Source organism: Amphiura filiformis, chromosome 20 (assembly GCF_039555335.1).
Source record: "Amphiura filiformis chromosome 20, Afil_fr2py, whole genome shotgun sequence".
Classification (NCBI taxonomy): domain Eukaryota; kingdom Metazoa; phylum Echinodermata; class Ophiuroidea; order Amphilepidida; family Amphiuridae; genus Amphiura; species Amphiura filiformis.
Window position 1 is genome coordinate 30,935,865 of NC_092647.1, and position 21,851 is coordinate 30,957,715.

Consider the following 21,851-nt stretch of genomic DNA (forward strand, 5'->3'; position numbering starts at 1 on the left):
CCAGCGCGGATGTCGCATATATTGATGCGCGTCATATGACCGGTTCAGACATCATGTGTGCTTCATTAAAACAAATAGGCCTAATTGCTTTTAATCAATACAATTTTGACTAAAACTGGTGCTAGAGTTCTGAACTAAATCATTTTAGTAATATTTTCACTAAATACTCATTAACAATTTGTAACAACAACTTTTTACGCAAGTTGAGAAAATGACCTTTAAAATTGGGGAACCTTGTTTTTGGAGCACCCTGTATTCAAACTGCATGTGGAAAATATCGGAAATAATGCAGTTGAACATTGTCACGTAGGCCTACGCATATAGGCTACATTTACTCAGTGGTATGTGACTTTCATGTGACAACATGGCAGGTCCATCCCCTCGCAGATAAATGTTTAAGAATAACTAGGCTCCTAATAAATTTTTTTACGGGACGCAGACTTTCGGATGCTGACTTTCTCTATAACCTACTTTTTGCGACCCATCAGTATACCAATTTTCACAAAAACATCCAAAAAGCACGCAAAATTACCCTTATTGGGCGCTTTTAGGGGCAATTTTGCCCAAATACGCCCAATTGTGCGCATTAGTCTCCACTGAAAACCCACCCATCGATATACCAAAATTGCTGAAAAGATACCCTAAAACCGTGGCAAATCCCCGTACACTAGGAGAACCTCCTCCCGGGAATAACGTAACATATCTATATCAGTCAAAGTGTTTTGACATCTTTGAATGTATTTAAAAAAATGTGTCTATTTTCTCTGAGACTGCATGGTTGTTTTTTCAATTTAAGTTCACCTTCCCATAAAAACTGCATTTTTGATAAATCGATTCATATCTTTCTGAGCGCCAAAAAGCCACCGTGCGGAGGGTATCGCACGGATTTTCCCCTTCGTCATAGTGAATCTGGTATTTCCTGAAAGTTTTGCAGTGTCATTCATCACATTCACAGCACTTCTTTCTTTTTTTCTCTCATTATTATAGGCCTAATTCATGAGCGGCAAAAAAGGAATGGAAGGAACACGATCTTCATCTTAGGGTATAGGGTTAAGGCTCGGGTTAGCATTAAGGTTAGTGTTTATCATGTTTGTTGATGATCATCATCACAGGGTTAACCTTTAGTAGGTGAGTATTCTAGTTGTAATCCATACACCCCCTACATGCCCTATTGAAGACATGATCTTCCACACAGGGGGTGTAGATTTCAAATGGAATCACCAATTCAGGTGAAATTCACACTCCCTAGCCTACTACATGCCCTGTGTGGAAGATTAAGGTCGTGTCTTCCACAGGGGTGTATGGATTTCAACTGTAACAGCCCTATATCCATGATACCAGTACCGGTAACAACTCACCGGTAACCAAAAGTTGGCATCCTGTTACACTATGGACCACAATGGCCTCATCCCAATGGCATAGTTCAATAACCTCAATTAAACAATCATAGTGTAAAATTTGACCTCAAGTTTCAGGGTATGAGTTTCTGTACCCAAATTTTCAAAGGTCATTTAATGAATGTGCAAATGTATTGGGGTTAAAGAACTGTGCCTTGATAGATGAGCATGTTGTGGATCCTAGTGTTACACGGTAGGTCTGAAACCTTCTAGCTCCTTCTGAAAGAGGAAGTATATGCCATGTATACGATAGGCCAAATAAACATAGCTGAATCACGATTTCCCTCTTTATCACGCGCTTGCTCAATTCTATTTGACAACAAACAATACCATTAATTTCAGTCATATATAGTTTTGATTCCACTGATCATGCTGATGTAATTTAATATACCGATGTGATATTAATATTCTGTGTATGCATGGGCCAATTACCGCCAATATACAGCCTAAAATCTTAAAGGACTTAAATCATAAGTGCAATCGACTAATTTATTGCGAAATTTGGGAGACACAAAGTTCGATTTACGCTACATAATGTTGTTAATTATGGAGTTGATGTGGAGTTTCTTTCCATTCTTCAGTCATTGGTGGAAAACAGCTGGTGTTGTGCAGAAATGTTTGTAAGTATACTACTTTGTCACACAGAAATGAATTTGGTCTCATTCGAAAGCTTGTTCCTTCAAAACATTACTGCAATATATTTTGCATTTACTGTATATGGGTAGGAGGATACCCTGCAGAGAAAGCCAACCTCCTTAAATTCACAGGTGCTACTGACCAGAAGTGAACACAGGGTCATTATGGAAGTTGCTCCCGACAGAGGTGAAAACTCAAATGAAATTTAAAACAATGTACAGTTGCTGTATGATGATGAAGTCCTTGCTATTCAACAGCAACGAAATAGTCCTTCCAGTTCAAGGATGTAATGAGCGTCCTTGAAGATCATCCAAGATCCAAAAGACTTGCTGATGTCACTACTTATAATATGATATACGTGCTGGTACAATGACATTGATAATGAATAAATAACCAAACAGGAAAGTTGATATATAACAACTCTGATGAAACTGTTTCAACAGCCATTAACATTTGGGTATTCCAGGGTGTCTCCTAGATAGGGTTCCCTTTTCATGCAAAAAAAATTATACCAGTTGACATAATCAGGTCCACACCTCCTATACACGTAGAATCAGGCCGAGACAAGTTTCTTCTATACATATTTCTATATTTGGCTAAAGATGGCAAGACAAACATTAATCACTGCAATTATGAGTCCATTCAGTGGAAGCACCTGGATCTCCCACCCGTAAGAAGATCATCACTTGGTCACTATTATAGGTCTGATCGCTGTTTTCTGAGATTCAGGGAGAGTCTTGATGACAGATCATTTGTCAAATGAAAGTGCAATCATACGCATATCATACAAAATTGATAGCAAAATTGAGGCAATCCATAAAGTGAAGAAGGCTGTTCTCAGATTGTATCTTGGAGTTTGGGCAACTTAATTTTGACCCTTAGACTTAAAACTAGATGGCCAGACTTGTAATTTACATTCTTTTTCTGTCATATTTTCACCAAATACTCTTTGATGTTCTTTTACAATATACAACAACCAATGACAACAATTTGAAACAGACTTTTCAACTGTGAGAAATCAACTTTTGAAATTGGGTCAAGTTGTTTTTGGACCATAGGGCATACGTTGATCATTATTTTATCAGTTTTGGCACAAGTAACAAAGTTCGTTGTATCTGATCCAGATAAAATGCACTTACTGTGTACGTTTCAGCAATGGTATCTTTGGATGAGAGTTGAAACAGTCCCAAAGAAACCTCGAACAAAATAAGTAACAAAATCAGTGATAAATAAAAGTTGTGTTCACTTTGAAAAATAAGGGTCTTTGGGGTGACAGATCAAATAGAAAAATAAGGGGTCTTCGGGTGACAGAACATGTGTTCGTAAACAAATGTGGGGTCTTTGGGTGACAACGACGCTCAAAGGGGGGTCTTAACAGCCCTACATACGCGTCACCTCCGATGTGGGAGTGTCTCCCCCGGGCACGAACCGCAAGACCTATGGCAATTTATGCGATTATTGGCTTTCTTGACTCATTTTCTATAAGAGCAATGCTAAAACTGGAAAAATATGGCTCCTGCCAACCGACTCGCCTTAAATAAAAACAACTGGGACTACTAGTATATAGCATACCCATGGGAATATATGGGAAATGATTTTTATCACACTCTTATTTCAAATGATTTAAATTAAATCCCAAAGGACTGGTTAGTGAACAATCCAATTTGGGATTTAATCTAAAAGATTGGATTTTTAAATCTTAAATATTTAAGTTTAAAATCTTTTATTAAAACTGATCATCACTATCCAGATACACCACCAGGGCGTATCCAGAAATCTTGTAGACTCCGAGGTGCGCAGCTCGCCATAATATCCCGCATATTATCATCATAAAAAAATTATATATAGCATATGCTGATTTTGCACGGATACGTCCGGTCCCTACCAGTGAGCAGATCCTTTTGGATCTATTTTAAATATTTGAAATAAGATCAGAAAGTGCATGAAGAATACAGATTCATAATTATCATGATTATTGTTTCTACATTTTTATAGGATGAGTTGTCTTCTCTCAATGTGTTACGCCGAGTTTGTTGACAGTTGCAGCTACAGTTCTTCTCCCAAGCCTATGCCTAATATGCCAATGAACACACCTATTTCGGATATTAATCTGGGGGAAACAGACATTTGTGGATTGAACATCCACCCAGTTGATCAAAATGGAATAATGGAACTCGCGTTTTCTTTTCACAGAAAAAGTAGTTCAAATGGCATGAATGGTGAGTTCAGTATCTTGGAGCTGATATGAGTAAATGAGTTTCACAACATAGTGAAAAATATTTACAGTCCTAAATAATTATACTAAGGTGTGATGCACAGTGCACACCTTTGTTTCCAATTGACATTTTATTGTGAAATGTCATTGTACAAGGAATACATTAAAAAATTCCACATAGCCCCCGAATGAAAAGTATTTAGTTATCTTTGTAATCACTCAAAAAGCATTTTGTGTGAATCTTACATCCGAACTATTAGTGCTATTAAATTTACTTGCTTATGAGTCTTTTTATTTTACATGTAAAGTCTATGGTGGTGACGATTAGAAATGGACGTCAATATTGAAAGCCCCTAGACACTAAAATGCCCATAAAAAAATAGCACTTAGTTCGGATGTAAAATTCACGCACAATGCTACCTGAGTGAGTACAAACATAATAAAATACATTTCAATCGGGGGCTATAGCAAAAACAAAAAATGTTCTGTACCCCAGCAAACACAAAAACGTTTAAAAACGTTTTAAATAAGTTATATTTTGGCTTTTGGTTTAGGTAAAAACGTTTTAATAACATTAAAATGTCGGGTTATATAAAGGTCATGATAACGTTTTAAAACGTTTTGTATGAAAACACACTACAACAATATTTTTAAATGTTTTCCAAAAATGTTATAGTCAACTATTTTTGCAAACATTTTTGCCAAATATTGTGTCAATACTTAAATAACATTATGTTAAAATATTTGAACCCAAAACAAACACAGAAATGTTCTTAAAATGTTTTTTTTTCAAAACCTTTTAATAACATTTTTAAATGTCGGGTTATATAAAAGTCATGAAAACGTTTTTAAAACGTTATTGAAAATATTTTGGGCAAACATTTTTCGCAAAATATTTTTTCAACCCCAAAATAACATTTTGTTTAGAATGTTTTGTATCAAGTTTTCAAGAATGTTTTTGGAATGTTATTTAAACGTTTTTATACCCTTTATATAACCCGACATTTAAACGTTTTCTGTTAAACATTTTTGTTTGCTGAGCAGTAGATTATCATAAAATGTTTTTAAGGTTATGAAAACGTTTTATACTCTTAATATACCCTGATTGATTGATTGATATTATTTTTATTGCCAATTCGTGGCCCGTGGGCCAAATTACATACAATAAATTACAATATAAAAATACACATATAAAACAATCAGAATTAAATATTTAGGCAAAAAATTGCACATGATAAGACACACACAAAAATATACAATTTGAATTACATTATTTAAGAAAATTGCATATATAAAAGTCACAGTAAAAACATTTATCATAATATTGCACTTTTTAACATTATAAAATGACATGAAAAGAATATCATATAAAGGTACAGCATGCAGAACAACTCTGGGTGGCAAAAAAAAAAAAAAAAAGCAAAACTTATTTATTAAGAATATCAACAAAAAAGGAAGAGGACTATTTCTGAAACGATTAGTCCTAGTCCTAAACTGAGAAAAATTATTACTGTTACGCAAAGAACGGCCATGACACTCCTTTCTGGTAGGAGGGACGAGAGAACTTGTTCGATCAGATTTGGCAAGCCCTTCGGCGAACCTAAGACAGTGCTCCTCTCTCCTATCAGAAAGGGTGTCAAGCTTGCAAACTTTAAGCGCATCACTATAGGATAAATAGTGCCGACCCAGGATTGTTCTGCATGCACGTTTTTGAATGGCTTCTATTTCATTGCACTGTTTAGCTGAGATACCAGAATGCCACACCACATCAGCGTACTCAAGAATTGGCCTGACATATCCACTATATACGACACCAAGCTCTTGAGTGGAGAAACCAAAGCGTTTCAAGGTTCGTAGCATGAACAACCGGGAATTAGCCTTTTTAACATCGCGTCCATCTGGACATTCCATTTAAGGTTGTTCTGTAGCCACAAACCAAGAACTTTGGCTTCGGTGACGTATGATAGTGGTTCAGTACCAATTCTTAAGTCGCGATGCGGTGGCAATGGATTAGAAAAAGCAATTTGCATGGCTTGACACTTGCTGGGATTCAATTTCAGGTGGCTGTCACTAGCCCACTCTGAGAACTGATCAAGATCATCCTGAAGTGAACTAGCACAACCACCGGAAAAATTCTCAGCAAATGTCAAGTCATCAACATATTTCCAACAGCGACTACCGGCTTCTTGGGCAGCTTCATTTATAAGAATTTGAAACCCAATTGGGCCAAATTTTGTACCCTGGGGTACACCACCATGAAGAGTTGAATAATCTGAAAGTACACTGTTGTATCTGACACACTGTTGACGGTTGCGGAGGAAATCGCAAATCCAAGGAACAATGGACCTACGGACTCCCATATCGACGATCTTACCAATAAGAAGCGTGTGGTCGACAAGGTCGAACGCTTTCGAGAAATCCGTAAGTACCACTGTCCCTATATTGCGACTCCTCTCCGCTCCCTGGAAAAGATAATGAACAAGAGAAACTAAATAATGAGAAGTTGACACTCCTTTTACATTACCATATTGGCGGATGTCAATATCATTTTGAATATCATTTAGAACCCAATCAGTAATGAAACCTTCAGCTATTTTGGCAAAAATTGATGTGAGCGAAACAGGTCTCAACTTGTCAATACTTGGTGGGTACTGTTTAGGAATAGGGATGACAATTGCCTTCTTCCACTGCTCGGGAACATAACCCTCACGATATGAAGTATTCAAAATATCGGTAAGAGGCACACTTAACTCATACGCAAACTCTTTGGCCAGTTTGGGCGGAACTTGATCAGGGCCACAAGATTTGGCAGATTTAAGTTTGCTTAACTCAGCACAAACTTCCCATGGGTATAACTGAGGAACTGGCTCTTCAGCAGGAAGATAAGATGGTAACCTGCTACAGTCAAGAGGATCTAAACAATCAGACACATGAGCGAACTTGGAATTAATAGCATTGGCAATGCCTTTCAAATCTTTGTCCTCAATACCCTGGATGTTTATCTTGAGATCAGGTTTACTAGAGTTTGTAACAGTTCTAATTTGTTGATGCCATTTCCTAGGCTCTGTTGTTTGTAAGTTCCTAATTCTGGTGGCATGGTAGTGAAGTTTAGTTTTTTCAATTTCACGTTTCACTAAATTTCTAAGTTTGCGCCACTGCTGCTGGTCTTTATTTGCAAATGCAACTTGACGCTCATGAATAAGCTTTTTAATATGTGTTGTAAGCCACGGTTTATCATTATTGTGCATTTTTGTTTTCTTAACAGGAAAACAGGAATCAATAGCGATATCTAGCATTGAATAGAACACATCTGCTTTATTTTGTGTGTCACAACACTCAAGAACCTCATGCCAATCTTGATCCTGAACCCACTGACCAAAAGCACTTATGCCAGATTTCTTCAAAGGGCGTGACTTGTTGATCTTAAAAGTGTTTTTTGTTTTGGCCTGAACCTTGGATTTCCACAAAACACAAACATGATCACTAAACCCTAAGGGTGACATTGGAACGGGTTTATTATACCGAGATTTAAGTGCATGGTTAGTGAGAATTAAATCAAGTGTGGCATCACCACGAGTAGGAAAATCAATAAGTTGGCTCAAGTCATTACCCCTAGTAACAGGATATATGTTCATTCGATTAAAATCGCCAAGAATTACTATCCCAATTTCAGGATATTTGGTTCGCAGTAGATCGATGCTTTGAATCAAATGTTCCTCCAGCAGATTTTGATATGGTGAATCAGTGGTGATGTATACTGCGCATACAGCGATTGCAGAGATACCTCTTGGGAGTCTTTTTGGTCGAATTTTCACCCAGATACATTCTAAATCTTTAGGGACCTCGATGCAATCCATGGCGGTCGCAGGCAAAGAGTCTCGTACGTACACCGCAACCCCACCTCCACGCATGTTGTCTCTACTTTTGGTAAACAGTTCATAACCAGAGATGTTTAACTGGTGTTCTTGAAAGCTGGATTTGAACCATGATTCTGTTATCACGCCCAGATCAACACTTTGCTGTTCAAAGATGATTTTTGCTTCATCAAATTTGTTCATCAAAGATTGTGTATTAATAAAAAAAATGTTAGGTAACTCAACCTGAGATGATTGCGTAGACTGAGATACATTGTCAGGATTGTGTTGTGGTTGATTGCATACTGTTGGCACAGGAATCAATATTTGTGGCCGTAAATCAACAGTGGCATTATGTTCAAACTGTGTACGATTGCTGTACAACACAGGAATTTTTCTCTTTATATGAGCACCACCTCTACGTCCACGGTCACGGTGTTGAATGCCTAATGATTTAATAGTTTCATAAGTCTGATTGGAAACCCTGCCTTTCTTACTGGGTTTAAGCTCTAAAAGTTGCTTGCGACTGTACGTTATCAAGCTATCATGTTCATAATCGGGTATGCAGTTCTCATTTTGATGAAGAAAGGCACTGGAGCAATGTTGGATGTTAGTTATTGCACCAGTGGTATTCACAAGTTCATTATACAGTAAGCTTATATCAATGTTGTTGCAAGGCTGCAAAATTCTGCACCGTAAGTTGGCTGTCTCAAATCCAGCATTGGTGTCAAAAACTGGAGCATTTTCAGCATAGTGCTCATTCAAGTACTCACATATCTTATGATAGAAGTCAACTTGGTACAGGTAAATAAGACTGGTAAACAGCACAAAAGACACAAAATGAGGAAAAACAGAGAACAAACTCATTGTGTTGGCATCAGCTAAACAACCCTTTATATAACCCGACATTTAAACGTTTTCTGACAACCTTTTATAACCTTTTGCGAATGGTTATGGAACAAAGGTGTACAGTGGTCATGATGGTGGTACGATGCGACCGAAGTATACACCAGGTACAAAAAGAAACTCGAAAATTATAGTCATCTTTGCTGTTCAACAACCTGATGATTTTGGATTATTCTCAAATATACATTTTGTTAATTGGACTTCGCTTTCTCATTTGACACCCTGTTAGTGAAAATTGACCAAGATATGCGCCTCCAAAGCCTCAAAAACCCAAAATCAAAATCAAAAGTTACAATTTCTACGATTTTCAATGGGAACGCGTCGTTGTATTTCACACAAGCGATTAAGCACCACGGGCCAATCAATAAAGCACACGTTGTAACAGGCACATTTATCTTTAAAATTGCATATTTTCATTTTGGGGTTCGAGGGTTTGGAGGCGCATATATCTTGGTCAATTCTTGCTCGATTTTCACAAACAGGGTGTCAAATGAGAAAGCAAAGTCCAACTAACAAAATGTATATTTCAGAATAATCCAAAATTATCAGGTTGTTGAATAGCAAGGATGACTATAACTGACGAGTTTCTTTTTGTGCCTGGTAAGGATAAGTTTACAAAAGCTAAAAAGGAGTACAATCATGCAGAGAAGGTAGCCAGAAGGAGCTATAACATCAACAGCCTCAACAGCAAGAAATGGTGGAACACTGTTAACACCCTGTCTGGTAAGTTCACCAGAGTAGATATACCAGTGCTGAAGGATGGGCGTCAAGTCAAAGCTGAAAAATGTTGCCGGGCCTTTGCCGTTAAATGTCAGCTTACCAGCGCAGAAGAATCTACTCCTGAAGTTTTGCATTCAACATTAACAACATGCTCAATGGAAAAGATAGCTTTCAAGGTCAAAGATGTTAGGAAGCTTCTCAGGAATCTGCAACCAGATAAAGCTACTTGTCCTGGTGAATCCTGGAGGAATGCCGCGCAGAACTTGCAAGATCACTCAGCCTGCTGTTTGAGCTTTGCTTCTAAATCTCCAAGGGAGTTTTCCCAAGCCAATGGAAGGTTACATCTGTCATCCCTATTCACAAGAGAGATTCGAAGTCTAATCCATCTAAAGACTGCACAAGAAGTATCGCAGCTGTTATAAATACGCATATAGCGTCAGAACTAATAATTGTGTTCACTATATTTCAACATAGACAGAAGGATGATTTATTTACGCGCCATTTGACCAATTTTGTTCAATATTAGCAACACAGCAGTATTTTAAAGAAAAATACCAGAATTTAAAAGTTGCAGCTATTTGTATTGATTTGAAGTCAGCGCAAAGATAAATGGAGGGTTTTACATGCCACAATGCTTGCGTAATAGCGTAAACTGCAACTTATAAATTCGGGTATTTTTCTTTAAAAGCACGACTGTGTTGCTAATATTGAGCGACATTTGACAAAATAATATGGGGTATCAAAATGATAAATAAATCATCCTTCTTTTTATGTAGAAACATTGTGCAAATAATTATTACTAGTTTTGAAACTATAGGCGTATTTATAACAGCTGCGTTACCTTTTGTGCAGACTTTATGTACCGCCCATCTCTCTGCTCTGCATCACCAGCAAGGTCATGGAGGCTGTTGTACAGAACCAACCTCAGAAGTACCTCCTTGGAAACCAACTAATATCACACACTCAAAATATCAAACCTTTTACGGGGTCAGTTTTATTTAACCCTATTCGTGGTTAAATACACCACGGTCGGGGTCATTTTCGGTTGTTTAGCATCATGTTCAATTGACCCCTAAAGGTGTCATATGTAAATGACCCCAACTCTACCTCTACGCAGATGACTCCACCTTGTTCTGTGAGATAACATCTAGATACAATCCTGAAGCCGTTACTGCTAGCCTGAACAGAGGCTGGAGAAAATGAGGATCTGGGCAAACAGATGAAAGGTGACCATCGAGCCATCGCAATGTAAGGCAATTAATGACAACGTCAAGAAAAGGAATCAAACCAAGCTAGATCTTCTACTTGGTATCACCAAACTGGCTGAGAAGGAGGAGCTGGAGATCCTGGGAGTCACCGTCGACAACACGCTGACCTGCACGGACAAAGCACAATTCTATAAACGTCTCATCCAGAACAGGAGAAAGCTGGGCGCTCTGAGGAGAGTTGCAAATAAACTTGACGGCAGAGGCAGAGCAACAGTTTACAAGGCTCAAGTTCTCAATGTGATGGAATACGCCTCACTGTCTTGAATGGGTGCCAGTGCCATGCGCTAGGATTACAAGACTCTATCCAGAGGAAGGCCCTTCGAATCATAGGCGTGAGCGAAGAGAAAGCAAGTAAACAGAGCTGAACATCACATCTCTCCATCAAAGACGTTAAGTGGCTACAGCAACAGTCCTCTAAATGCACACCAGTTTGTGCCCACCAGATCTGAAGGTACTGCTACCAAACCATTTGTAGTCAGAGCTACCCGTCCCGGCTTGTCCCTGCCTTGCCATGCTCTCACAGTACCAGTTTCTAGAACCATGTCTACTGGCAGGACCTTCATCCACACTGCAGTTCACGTTTGGAATAGCTACAAGATTGAGTAGTATACATATCTGACACTTGAATGGCGCGGCGCACCATCCTTCAAGAGCAAAGTGCATAAGCATATTATTTCACATGACTGATGCTTTACTGTACTCCTTCACCATGTTCACTGCTGTTGTTCCTCCTAAGCTGCGTTGAACCACTGATGTTCTTGACCTGTGTCACTCTTCATGAGCTATTGTTCAGCCTTTTATCAAAACAAAAAACAATTTTGGTTACATTAAAGCAATTGTTGTGTAACTAGTTTGCCCAAATAATTTTAACTCTTGATATTTGACCCACATTTGGGCAAAGTTTACCCAGTGTTTTTACCATGTATGTTATAATGAAAAACGTGTTACTGTAATAATTATTTCAATTCTTTTCCAGTTACTGGTGATCCATGTATGTGTCTGGAAGGGTTTGAAGATGGACAGAATGGACCATTTGAGGTTCAATTCTATGAAGGAAACTGCTTTGATCAGCTGTATTATACGGATTCTCAGAGTGATAAATGTCCAGCAAAACCAGCTTCTATTACGTGTAACTGTACCCAAAACGCGTAAGAAAAAATGTTGCCAAAAAAAAAAAAACGTTCTAGGGGCTCGACCGACACAGATTTGCTTTTTTATTTTATTTTATTTTTTGCTGTATTATATTAAGTAAAAACAGCCGTTTTTTGGCCAAGGTGGATTGATTTTGTCTGATATAGTTCAAAAACTTCAGAATATATTAAAAACATGTTTGCAAAAATTTGTCAACGTTTTCGAGCTTCCCTGTGATTTTTAGTGTTCCGCAAGACGAATGTGCGCGAGATCCTGGTGTATATTCCGGGTCATTTGAGAAAAATATTTAGAGACAGTTAGACTCAAGCGGCATGTCAAAATAACATTTCTGCACACTGCTGAAAGTGATTTAAAATATACAACATTATCATCGATACGTTATGTTTAAACAAATTGTTTAAAACTGGCACTTAAACTACCCGTGGTTGCGTGCGAGACTCATACACACATACACATCAGAGGATAGTACCGTATTACAACCGCGGGAGTAACATGCATGGGCGCTAGTAGTAAATTCCAATTTTGTTTGCTTTACCTCACTTATTCGGCTCAATTTTAAAAAAGGGACATATTTGACAGTAAAAGCTAACATTTTATGGAAAATAAATACTAATCTATTTTTACAGAAATGTCAGTTATAATATGGCTTTAACAGAAATATTTTTTAATATTCTGTAATTTCCAGGTCTTCATGTTTGTGTAACGAAGACGATGCTGGATTCAAAGCAGATGATTATACATCACAGTGTATGCTTGAAGGTAAATATTAATGTTAATTTATTAATCAGTTGATGTCGTCGTTATCATCGTCATTTAATAATAATATACCATTTAATGTTGAAAATGTCAGCCAGAAAGACCCCTCCACTAACGAAAGGACTTTTGTTAAACCATTGAATAGATTCATCAGGTCTGTAGATTATCCATATCCATGAAGAATTTCATCAGATCAAGACCAGTCAAAACTTACGTTTCTGGACGTTCCATTAACCATCGGTTGACTTCATCAGCAGTGCTGAAGTGCTGTGTGATATTGATCCAGCAACTTTAGGAGTTGAAGCAGCATCAACCCCTGTGTCACTGTCAACGTTCTTATGCAACGCAGGATCGAACAGATGTGAAAGTTGGTAGGCCCCTTATGTATGTTTAGGAGCTTGCCGCTGTTCCTCCGGATCCAGATTGTTTCTTTGATCCATCTCAGAGGATGTTTTAAGACATTCCCACAACCCAATGGGGTTTCTGACCTTGTATGTCTGGCTTTTGTACACATGTGGTATAGTTGGTCATACCTTGCATTGGAATTGTGTGCAAATATCTGGTGTTTTCATCCTATTATTTAACATTCAAAACATCGAGACTTAGGAATAAAATTAATACAGTAGGACAATATGAATGTTTCCTGTAAGAAAATCAAATATCAGTCCTAAGTCTCAACTATTAGCTCGTTGGCTGCAGTTTTAAAATTACCATTTTGTGTGTGTGGCAATGGGGACTTTGCCTTTAAAATTAGGTTATATTGATCAAATTTCCCAATCATAGTGCATTGTAGGAATGCCTTTAAGCCTCCTCAGGATCCATCTATGATGTTGGCCTTCTCCCAACGTCCCTAGATAAATAGCTGATCTGGTTTGTTCAGTTTCTGATTGGTCTGTTAGATCTGGTGAATTTTTGTTTCAGATGACTTCTTTACTGCTCCCATTGTTCAGATAAACTTATCTCTGTCTACCAGTCTAACCAATATAAAGTCTGCACAAAAAGTAACTCAGCTGTTATAAATACGCCTGTAGCTCAAGTTCAGAACTAAAAAGAAGGACGATTTATTTACGCGCATATTGATACCCCATTTGTCAAATGTCGCTCAATATTAACAACACAGTAGTGCTTTTAAAGAAAAATACCCGAGTGGTCCAGGAAGGTGTTCCATGTCAGTGCATTTTCCTGTTGTGTCAGTTGGACAACTGCTTGGTTACTGACATGTGTTTAGAGTAGAGTATTGAAGTAATCCTGTGTGTAATTTTTGTTCATTTTTATAGACATAATTTTAAGATATGACCTTGTGAAAAATTATAAGTTTCTTTTTTTTTAGGCCAGTTTATTGAGTTTTCTTACGATAAACCAATAACTTGATTGAGCCGTCGGGGGGGGGGGGGTTCTTATGATCAATGTGTCCAACGTGAACCTTTTTCTGCAAAGTTACTTGTAGATATTATAAAAATTTGGCAAAGCACTTAAAAGTGTTGCAGCTAGATATTTACAGTGTGTGTCCTATCGTCTTATAATCATTAAATGTTCTTCCATGTAATGCAATTAATTACAGATACTGAATTTCTGCTGACACAATACAATACTTCAAACTCAAGAACTTGTTACCGCACGAAGACAGATGACAAACAACGTGCAATCCGAGCACCCAAAGACACTGTCTCCTGGGTATTTTGTCTCTGTACTGATCCTGAGTCCAAGACGAAAGATATAGGCATATGCGAATGTCCCGATAAGCCAACTATGACAGAAATGACAACTACGACATCTGCACCAACTCCTGTTGTACGTACCACTGAAATGGTTATGGGACCTAACAATTCCGGAGGAGACAGTAATGGTGGAAGTTCTAACCTCCTGGAGTATACTGAATTCAGAATGGAATGCCTCACCATAACTCCGACAACGTAAGCATTATTTTACGATTCCTTTATGTTAAATGTGTCACATGTAACACCTGAGCTAGTACGCAATACATGTCTTCGAATTCCCATTACAACCTGCATACTGTTTTTCTGTTTCATCTATATGCAACCTTTGAAAACTAGTTATGGTGTAACATTTTTTTGTAAATTGGTGACTGTTTAATTATATTTATTATTATTATCATTATTGTTGTTGTTGTTGTTGTTGGTATTGTTGTTGTTGTTGTTATCATTATTATTACTGCTACTACTGCTACTCTTATGATGTTGTTTTGGTAGTGCTGTTTATTGTATTATATTATTGGTGTTTGTTTCAGAGCTCCGTTAAGTACAGAGAAGAAAACACCTCGAAGTGGTAAGACACTATTCCTAATATACGAGTGCCTCTATAATTTAATTAGTTTTACGAACCACATTAGGATTTGTCTACTTTTCATAATTTCAAACTGAACTTGGAATATGAAGTATGTGCTACATGTAATATGCCCGGGGTAGTATGCGTGTCAATGAAGAGCACAAAGGGGACCCCAAAAGTGCTCATTGTTTACCCTGCCTCTCTAAACGTCCCAATACACATGACTACACTACAAGTAAAGCTGAACTTGAAAAGAAAGAGCTTGAAAGCATTCAACATATATTGTTTGCTATTTCAGTCGGATAAGTGGACAATAATTCTATAAGATCTTTTAACAATTAAAATTTACACATATGGTACTTTTTATTAGAAATGATCACGAAGCAACAAGATTACACACCCGGTGAGGATCCACATGCGCGTTCTCGTAAGAAACAACGCTTTGTAATAGTTCTTACTGCTGGAATTGCATTGGGTGTGGTCATCGTCATCTGCACCATAGTATGTGTATGCTGCATATGGTATCGACGCAGAAAATCAGATCCAAAGTTCAGGTAAGAAGATTTCATTTTAGAGGTCACCAATTGTACTTAAAATATACTTCTTTGGTGTACTAAAATTTGTACTTTTCTTGAATTAGTCCGTTGTCCTGATATACATACCCCTAGTTACAGTCCGACTGGAGCAACTTTCCGTATCTTTATAGACTGCAAATAAGCAAACCAGTATTATATAATTATGTTCATAAAAATATGTGCTGCTGTGTTAGTTGGTACTGAGCTACTCTATTTTATATAGCCTATAGTTCAATATTAGAACAATGTCACAATAATTAGCAGTAGTGAATCCTTTTAGTGACTCTAATTTAGATAACCTGATGATAGTGATCCTTTTTAGTTTGAATGATGGGTCTTGACCGCTAGAGATATGAGTTATTCAGTAGGTTCAAGTTCAAGTTCAACTACTGATCTTGGTTTGTTTTTTAAATGGTTTGGTTCTCGCTATATGGACAGACAGAGAGAGACTCGCTCTGGACAGACAGACAGACAGACAGACAGACAGACAGACAAAGAGAGAAACTAGGCCTCCTTATTGATATAGATGTCGTCGATATAATCTGATAATGCAAGTACTTTTGTAATGCTCCTATTTGGGAATTTGAATTGCTTATTTTATCAATTTTGTTTTCAGAAACATTTCAATGGAAGTTATTGATAAAGAAGACTCACACAGAGGTAAGATAAAATCGCAATTGCATAAATTGCAATTGACTGCATGTTTCAGGAATAAAATTAAAATGTGTTTAAATATCTTTGAACGACCATTAGTTTTAAGGACATTTAAATCTTCAGCGTTAGTCAATATCCGGTCTGTGAATTTTATTTCGCAATTCTAACAAATGAGAAATCACGCAATGCAATTTTATTATATACTGCGCCAAAAAAGTATCCTTACATCTGGAAAAATACTCACAATTTCAAAACTGAACCACATTGGGGTAAATTTGTTTTTGTAATGGATGCACTATCTAATCCGGCACAATACGACACCACGTCATTGAATTCAATGTGACCTCAAGAAGTAAAGTTACAAGCAATTGAATAGATGAAGGTCCAGTTTTTAAAAGTGACAAACTGGTCAATACAAAGCGCAAAAAGATTCCAACAAGCGTAAGAGACAACACAGTTTCTTCAATGAAGTTTTATTTAAAGCAGTATTTAATTCAGTGTTTACTCCTCTGTACTTTTCATAACTTCCATTTTATTTGTCGGCTCTTTTGTTTCAGTTTACGTTTGTTCCTTTTGTTTTAAATTAAAGGCACGCACAAATTAGTCATTTACCTCTATCAAACCAGATGTCTAGTCCGTGGAGTGTTGAATAGGCCAGTTTGTCACTTTTAAAACTGGACCTTCGTCTAATCAAATACTTGTAACTTTGCTTCTTGAAGTCACATTGGATTCAATGAGGTATCATAATGTGCCGGACTAAATAGTGCATCTATTACAAAAACAAATTTACCCCAATATGGTTCAGTTTTGAAATTGTGAGTATTTTTCCAAGTGTAAGGATACTTTTTTGGAGCAGTCTAGTTTAACATCAAGTTAACTTCTTTAAGAGAACACATCATTTGTAAAAATTGACTGCAGGTCCCAAGAATTAAATAAAAATGTTTATAAATATCTTTGAACGACCATTAGTTTTAATTGACACCTCAGTGAAAATTGAGCAAGAAACGACGGAGATTTAGGGCCAGAAAGTCCGCTAGCATCCCAATCAAAAGTTGCACTTGACGAGATTGTCTATGATCACGGCACGGCTATTCACAAGCGAAGTGGTTACATAACTCCCTGGTAACAGGAACACGCACCTTTTGACATTAGTACTACATATTATAGACTTTGTGTTGCGATCATTGCGATCGTGGTACAGAAAAGCGTGATCCAGTTGACATAGTGATAATCGGAATACACGTAACACTTCGCTGGCGAATCCCGGGTAATGATTATATACAAGGTCGGATGAACAGACACTTTCCATGCTTTCTGTGCCACTGGCAGATGCCCGTTGACATCTCGTCAAGTGCAAATTTTGATTTGGACGACAACGGACATTCTGGCCCTAAATCACCGTCGATTATTGCTCAATTTTCACAAATGAGGTGTAAATAAACTGAAGAAGAAGACCTCTTCCCTCACAAAATTATTATTTCGGGTTTTTCGTCATATTGAGCGGCTAACGAACAGTGCCGGCTTATAAACTTACTTTTTGAGCTAGGTAGTCTATACTTTGACAATTAGACGCTTTGTATATAAATTGTAGGACTATCTAATGCCATTTTATGCAATGTTAAAACGGTTGATGTTTTCACCTTTCCACCCAGTTGCAAACGGAACAGCCGACCCTTCTTCAGACCGTCCAGACGCGGCGACTTCGTCAAATGGATATGGACATATAGCCATCCAGTCTGCTAACAATGCACAACCAGCCGGTGCATCACTATACGCAGAACCGTATGACAAAGGTATACGAGCAGAACCAGCATATGCGGAACCTGATGTTCCGTCTAATCGAGGCGGGCTTTCAAGTGGAGTAGGGACATATTATGCAGAACCTGATATCCCAGCAAATCAACGAAGATACGAAGAGGCTGGTGATGCTCTTTCTGCACCAGCCTCTACACCGGATAAGAGTAAATTTTCAAATGCCGTTCTCCCACCTTACGCCCAAGTACAGAAGAAAAATAAAGGGTCTGGCCAGTCACAAGCATCGTTTGCGATCATCAGATCTTCTGATGGCTACTCGGACATGGGTGATAGTGATCAACCGAATGAGTATGGACAGCTACAACAACCAGTTATGTCTGCAAACACTGATGGAATGTATCAGAAACTTGAACGTGGATTGAACAAAGAAATTGTAGATAGTGCCAGATAAAGACAATGTATATATATATACATATAATGTTGGCAAAGATGAATACAGGGAAAATAACGGACAGAAATTAAGCAAAGGGAACGAGGTCCATGTCCATAATTGACCTTTGTTTGGAGTAGCCCTTCCCTTTCCTAGATCTTGTTCTTCAGTTCCCCGGGTTTCATTCTATTCTCACCATACAGGCCAACACACTTAATAGGCTTTTTATTCTGGCTTCAGCAATCTGCTCGTGCCTGGTCCCATCAGGATGCAAGTCTGTGTCTGCACTGTAAAAAGAAATCTTAGTTCAAGACTGCATTGGTTCATCAATTATCATTGCAAAATCATGCAAGGTGGTTCAACAATGGCCACCATCTGACGATAGGTACCATGATTGAGCATGAGATTAACCAAACACAAACATGTCGAAATCTGGATCTCTGCTGAGATTTGTTTGGCGTATAGCGCCGATAGAAACTTTGTGGCATATTATCCCATATTATGCATATAGCGCCGGCAGAAACTTTATTTTAGACGTTCACTCAAATTTGTTTAAGGTGTATATAGCGAGCAGATACTTTTAACAGAAAGGATGTATTGCATCTTCTCTGTTTTTAGATATTTTGAAACTATCAGGCATGTGAGGCAAGATAATGAACTTAACACGTTACCATACTCTATCACTCAGGCTTGAGAATGAACGGTCATTTAAAAAACAGATATTGCTGAAAAACTCTGAAAAGGCTTGTTTAGTATTTAAGAAATCTAAAGACATCCAAAAATGAGTGTAAATAAAAAAAAGTGTAAATTTTGGTAATACAAAAACTGATTTCGGACCAAACAGTTATCACATCTGTACTTTATCCTATGCTCTTTTATCAAGCTTTAATGCGTTCCTAAAAGATTTACCTGTCCCTGCTTGGTTTCTAAAAGTCTTGCTTTCTCGCTCCCTGAAAAATGCTGAGTAGTAAGTACACATGAAATATTCTACCAATGATTTTTTTTCCTCATGACGCAATGCCAAGTTCGCACTGTTGGTTGTAACATAAAGCCTTTAAGAATCATTGTAATGTACTTTGCTTTAGGGTCACGCGTGGTTGCTAACGGAAGGACAATCCTGTCAAGCTTTCGTCAGGACTAGCTCTGATTTCTTCAGGACAAAACTATTATCTATTTAAGAAATGGACGCTCTGAAATGTGTCGTCCCTTTCCTACTCAAGAATCTGAAGAGTCTGTGGCTCTGAAAAGAGCCTTTCAAACGGACTGTCTCTTGTCCACGGAAAATTGTGCGGCTCTGAAAGTACACATGGGGCAATCTACAGTCAGTTGTTCTTGCCCAAAAGAAATCAGAGATATAATCCTGACGAAGCGCCTTGATGGACCCCTCATTCTGTAGTATTATACCACAGTAAAAGCCTGCCATTGAGTAATTTGAAGACAAATCTATTAATAGTAACGCAACCGATTTGAAGACCATTCTATTTATAACGCAAACAGTATAGCCTACAACGTCATCCCGACATGATTGTAGATAACTAGACAGATGCAACGGAAACGGATATCTGTGTGGTAAGCAGTGACACAACCAATGGGCTATTCTATTTGAAATCCACACTACCCTGTGGAAGATTTTGGAAATATCTTCCACAGGGGAGTCTGAAGCCTATATGGAATTAGCACATTATGCAGCTCCATTTGAAACTCACCCTCCCTCTGTGAAAGATTCAGGTTGAATCTTTCTCAGAGGGTATTATGAAATTCAAATGAAGCATAATAATGTGCTAATTCCATATAAAATTCATACTCCCCCTGTGGAAGATATTTCCAAAATCTTCCACAGGGTAGTGTGGATTTCAAATGGAATAGCCCAAAACACACATGACTATTTATTTTTTCACTAAACAATTTAACAATTTTAATATCTTCTGTGGACCATATGACACAATACGCGACAATATTACCAACGTTCAGTCAGTGCATATCAGAAAAGAGAACATTTTCAACAATGGTACAGCAAAAATTCAGGCAAAAGTACTAAAAATTTACCAACATGTGTCCTGATCCCATAAAGACGTACCTCTACGAATTATACCGTAATAGTATACTTCAATATCCTTTGTTGACCACTAATGCCACAATAGGCTACAGGACAAATGTACCCAAGTTCAGTCAGTGCAGCAGAAAGTAAAAAATGTCAATATTTATACCACAAATTTGACGCATCTTATATTATCTTAAATGGTTACATCAGTTTCATGTGCCTTTTTATTACGACCAGAGTTCAGGCAAAACGCCTCCCGATAAGTGCCTCTATAAAACGAACTACTAGCCGCATAGATAAATGGATTGGCCAGTGAATTCACCAGCAGACAACTCCCTCCAATAGTGTACCAAAAATTGCTATCATCTGCTTCGAAATGAGGCCGTCCACTAATAATTTCAACGACATTATTCAAAGCCCAAATTCGGTACGGTAGTTGACAGAGAAAGAATACCAGTCCATTTATCAGAACGGTACGGGCAACTTGATTGCGGATGGTGGTAGCCGAAGATTGAGCGGTTGACGATGCAATGTGGGTAGCTTTTGGACGAGTGCTTAAAGCAACAATTATCTTTATATAGCAGAAACAAGTGCAGATCAGAGCGAGAAGAAATAAGATGTTGCTATACACATGATCGTATACAGTGATAGCAGGGTGAATAGGCAGGCATCTTCTGTATCGTAACATTTTATGCTTAACTTCAATGTCCTTTGTGGACCAAATGACGCAATATTCTACAAATTTACCAAAATTGAATCCGGTCACTGCAGCAGAAAAGACTGAAATTACCATAATTGCTAGAGCAAATTTGACGCATCTAATTTTACTCTTAATTGTTTGGTACTGAACTGGTAAACATACGGCATAATAGCGATCGTATGAGACAACGGTGATGAGACCAAGGGACACATAATAAGGAAATGGTATAAATGCATGGACAAGGTAGCAGGTTAAGGAGGATACGGCATAATGGTGATGTAGTACAAGCACACTGTTGAAATACCAAGCAAACATGGGCGAGATCGTTAGAATAAGAAATAAGATATCGGCGATTGCTAAATTGGCGAAATAAAAATTGGTGTAAGTTTGCATTCGTCGGACTTTCGCAACTGTGAAGAGAAATGCCAGATTGGATAGGCAACCGACGATCAGTATGATGGGGACGATGATTCCAACTGTTATGTCGGTTTCAGGAGTGAAGAGCA

At 37.8% G+C, this 21,851-nt stretch overlaps 1 protein-coding gene across 1 annotated transcript; it reads left to right on the top strand.

The window, feature by feature from the left end:
* The first annotated feature begins 1,699 nt into the window (after positions 1–1,699).
* Positions 1,700–19,931, top strand: LOC140142097 (uncharacterized). Its single transcript, XM_072164053.1, has 9 exons — positions 1,700–2,017; positions 4,029–4,252; positions 11,973–12,144; positions 12,834–12,907; positions 14,466–14,817; positions 15,153–15,190; positions 15,561–15,744; positions 16,382–16,425; positions 18,072–19,931. The coding sequence occupies exons 1-9, from the start codon at positions 1,932–1,934 to the stop codon at positions 18,623–18,625; spliced, it is 1,728 nt and encodes a 575-aa protein (XP_072020154.1). The 5' UTR covers positions 1,700–1,931; the 3' UTR covers positions 18,626–19,931.
* The last annotated feature ends 1,920 nt before the right edge of the window (positions 19,932–21,851 follow it).